Source organism: Chiloscyllium plagiosum, chromosome 1, assembly GCF_004010195.1.
Source record: "Chiloscyllium plagiosum isolate BGI_BamShark_2017 chromosome 1, ASM401019v2, whole genome shotgun sequence".
In the NCBI taxonomy this organism is placed as follows: Eukaryota; Metazoa; Chordata; class Chondrichthyes; order Orectolobiformes; family Hemiscylliidae; genus Chiloscyllium; species Chiloscyllium plagiosum.
In genome coordinates, this window is record NC_057710.1 from 7365288 (window position 1) to 7369149 (window position 3862).

A 3862-nucleotide genomic window follows, 5' to 3' on the forward strand; every position below is an offset into this window, starting at 1 on the left:
TCCCAACTCCTGTACTCAATACTCTGACCAATAAAGGAAAGCATACCAAGCGCCTTCTTCACTATCCTATCTACGTGTGACTCCACTTTCAAGGAGCTATGAACCTGCACTCCAAGGTCTCTTTGTTCAGCAGCACTCCTTAGGACCTTACCATTAAGTGTATAAGTCCTGCTAAGATTTGCTTTCCCAAAATGCAGCTCCTCGCATTTATCTGCATTAAACTCCATCTGCCATTTCTCAGCCCATTGGCCCATCTGTTCCAGATCCTGTTGTAATCTGAGGTAACCCTCTTAATGTCTGCTTCATAACATTATACTATTGTTTTACTGTATTAAATAAACTGACCCACAGAGTTAATCAATGACTGACATGCAATTAATGATTAACCATTTTCCTTAATGAGGCACTTTGCACATCTGTGACATCCTGTGCCTTTAAGAGAAGTGTTCTGTCCTGTTTCTCTCTTGGAGGGGTTTTCTCACAGTGGTGGCGAGGGGTCTGCTCCCAGCAGACAGTTTGTAAATAGTTCTGGGTTTCTCCCTGGGTGTTTTAAAACGATGAATATGCGGGGTCAGATCCCAAGGACTTTGGTTTTCCTACAGTTCTTTTTCATTAATTAGTTCCTGGAGCAGACAGCTAGCATTCTGTCTGCTGCGAGGTTGAAGACTTAGAGTTTTCCTCTTAGAAATCAGAAGGGGCAGATTGTTTCTTTCTACAGGTCTGGAGAGAGACCGCATGTGAGAGTAATAACCATGCTGCTGAATTGCCAAAGGAAGTGTTCATGGAATGCTGCCTGTATTGGAACAAATAATGATTAGTGGTTAAATAGTACATTATCTTGTTAGGTAAGTCAATAGAATCAAGTTTTGTTGCATCTTAACTGTGTTGTAAGAATAAAGTGTGTTTTGATTAAAGCTTTAGTGGTGGACCAATCGAATCACATCTGGAACACAGCGACTTGCACTTGCCTTTAAACTGAAATAAAAGTTAAGGTCTACGGTATCTCCGTAATATATATTGGGGAGACTGGTCTGGTATCTAAAACCCCCTGCCTGGCGAGAGGTGAGAGAGCATGTTGTGATGATGACATAAGGAGTCTGTAGGGGTTCACGATGGGCTGAGTGAGTGGCAAAATATGGCAGATGGAGTCTAATGTTGGAAACTGTGAGGTCATGCACTTTTGATAAGAAAAATGAAAAGGCAGACAATAAATTTAATGTGGAGAGATTCCAACAAAGGGCAGCAGTAAGGGACCTAGGTTCACTTATGAGTGATACACAAATGGTTAGCATGCAGGTGCAGCAAGTATTTGAGAAGGCAAATTGACTTTTGACCTTTTATTACTGAGAGATAGAGTTTAAAACAGGAAAGTCTTGTTCCAACCGTACAGGTGGTTGGTGAGGCTACAGCTTGAGGACTGTGTATAGTTTTGGTCCCCGTATTTAACGTAGGATATACTGGCATTGGAGGCTTTTCAGAAGAGAACTATTAGGCTGGTTCCTGGGACAAAGGGGGTTGACTTGTGGCTTCACTGGTTGTACCTTCATCCGTTAAAGTTTAGAAGAATGAAGGCTAATGTTAATGAAACATACAAGATGGTGATAGGGAAAGTATTGAGAAGATGTTCCCACTAGTAGACACAAAGGGTAATAGTAGATAGCTGTTTGAATGACTGGAGGCTGGTGTCCAGCGGTGTACCACAAGGATCAGTACTGGGACCTTTATTGTTTGTTATATAGAGTCACTAAGTCATAGAGATGTACAGCACGGAAACAGACTTTTCAGTCCAACTTGCCCGTGCCAACTAGATGTCCTAAATTAATCTAGTCCCATTTGTCAGCATTTGGCCTATATCCCTCTAAATCCTCTATGCCCACCTAGATGCCTTGTAAATGTTGTAATTGTACCAGCCTCCATCACTTCCTCTGGCAGCTCATTCCATGCACATACCACACTCTGCATGAAAAAGTTGCTCCTTAGGTCCCTTTTAGATCTTTGCCCTCTCACCTTAAACCTATGCCCTCTGGTTTTGGACTCCCCCACCACACTTTGTCTATTTATCCTATCCATACCCCTCATGATTTTATAAACGTCTATCAGGTTACTCCTCAGCTTCCGATGCTGCAGGGCAAACAGCCCCAGCCTGTCCAGCCTCTCCCTATGGCTCAAATCCTCCAACCCTGACAATATCCTTGTAAATCTTTTCTGAGCCTTTTCCAGTTTAATAGCATCCTTCCTATAGCAGGGAGACCAGAATTGAATGTTGTATTCCAATATTGGCCGAACCAATGTCCTGTACAGCCACAACATGATCACCCAACTCCTACACTCAGTGCTCTGTCGAATAAAGGAAAGAATACCAAACGCCGCCTTCACTATCCTATCTACCTGCGATTCCACTTTCAAGGAGCTATGAACCTGCACTCCAAGGTCTCTTTGTTCAGCAACACTCCCCAGGACCTTATCATTAAGTGTGTAACTCCTGCCGTGATTTGGTTTTCCAATTTTTACTTCTATTTCTTAGCTTCTTGTCAATCATTTCTTTCACTAATCTCTGTCTTCTGCCCCTGTGTTTTCTCAAACTTTGTCACACCTCTCAATGCCGTGCAACATCTCGACTCGTTTCTCTCTCCACAGACTTGGCCGGACCTACTGAGTGTTTTCTCTTTTACATTTTCAGCACCGTCAGTATTTTAGTTTTCTGATGCGGTACGTCAAGTTAGAAATGTTTTCCCAGAGAACGAGTTTTGCAACATTGATTAATGAAGCTCACAAATTGGCCTTCCCTAGGGTGTCGTACTGGCAGCGCTCCTGTGGTCCTGGGTGCGGAAGGTGAGACCTGGATCTACAGAGGAGGCATTGCGGGAGAGTTCCAGGTAACTTTTCTAAAAACTTCATCCATAAAATGTGGGCGTTGCTTATCCGTTCATAATTGCCTAGAGGGCAGTTGAGAGTTAAACGCTTTGCTCTGAGTCTGGAGTCACATGTAAACCAGACCAGGTGGGTTTTTACTCAACAATTGACATCATTAGACCCTTAAATCTTTATTGTATCAAAATTCTGCCATCCGCCAAGGCAAGATTTGAACCCAGGTCCCTGGAACGTTATTTAGGTCTCTGCAATAATAAGTCTACTAGGCCACTGCCTCCTCTGAATTTGATCTCTGTCATTTTGCTCCCCAACCTCCTGTTTTGCCAGTGTTAGTTACTCTGGAAATGGAGCTTTAAAATTCTTACCGTCATGGTCTCACCCCCACCTACACCTGTATTTCTGTCAGCTCCTCAGCCCTCTGAAATCTCTCCAACCCTTCCTCTCTGGTCCTTTTTACATCTAACATTTTCATAGTTACAGGATTGGTTGCCATGTTTGAAGACTCGAAGCAGTGGAATTCTTTACCTAAACCTCGCCATTTTTATTTAAATCTGTTCTTTAGCGTGTTATGGGCATCACTGGCAAGGCTTGACATTTGTTACCCATTGCTCATTGCTTTTGAACTGATAGACAATAGGTGCAGGAGTAGGCCATTCTGCCCTTCGAGCCTGCACCACCATTCAATATGATCATGGCTGATCATCCTTAATCAGTATCCTGTTCCTGCCTTATCTCCATAACCCTTGATTCCACTATCCTTGAGAGCTCTATCCAACTCTTTCTTAAATGAATCCAGAGACTGGGCCTCCACTGCCCTCTGGGGCAGAGCATTCCACACAGCCACCACTCTCTGGGTGAAGCAGTTTCTCCTCATCTCTGTCCTAAATGGTCTACCCCGTATTTTTAAGTTGTGTCCTCTGGTTCGGCAATCACCCATCAGCGGAAACATGTTTCCTGCCGCCAGAGTGTCCAATCCTTTGATCATCTTAAA

The 3862-nt window shown here is 43.4% G+C and overlaps 1 protein-coding gene across 6 annotated transcripts in view; it reads left to right on the forward strand.

Moving 5' to 3' along the window:
• The window catches only part of si:dkey-183c6.8 (protein O-GlcNAcase), an 82392-nt gene that overhangs the window by 56334 nt on the left and 22196 nt on the right, over positions 1-3862 (forward strand). For all 6 annotated transcript variants that reach the window (XM_043692605.1, XM_043692331.1, XM_043692151.1 and 3 more), the window contains one exon: positions 2791-2876. In XM_043692605.1, coding sequence (XP_043548540.1) covers positions 2791-2876 — 86 coding nt within the window. The remainder of the gene's footprint in view (positions 1-2790; positions 2877-3862) is intronic.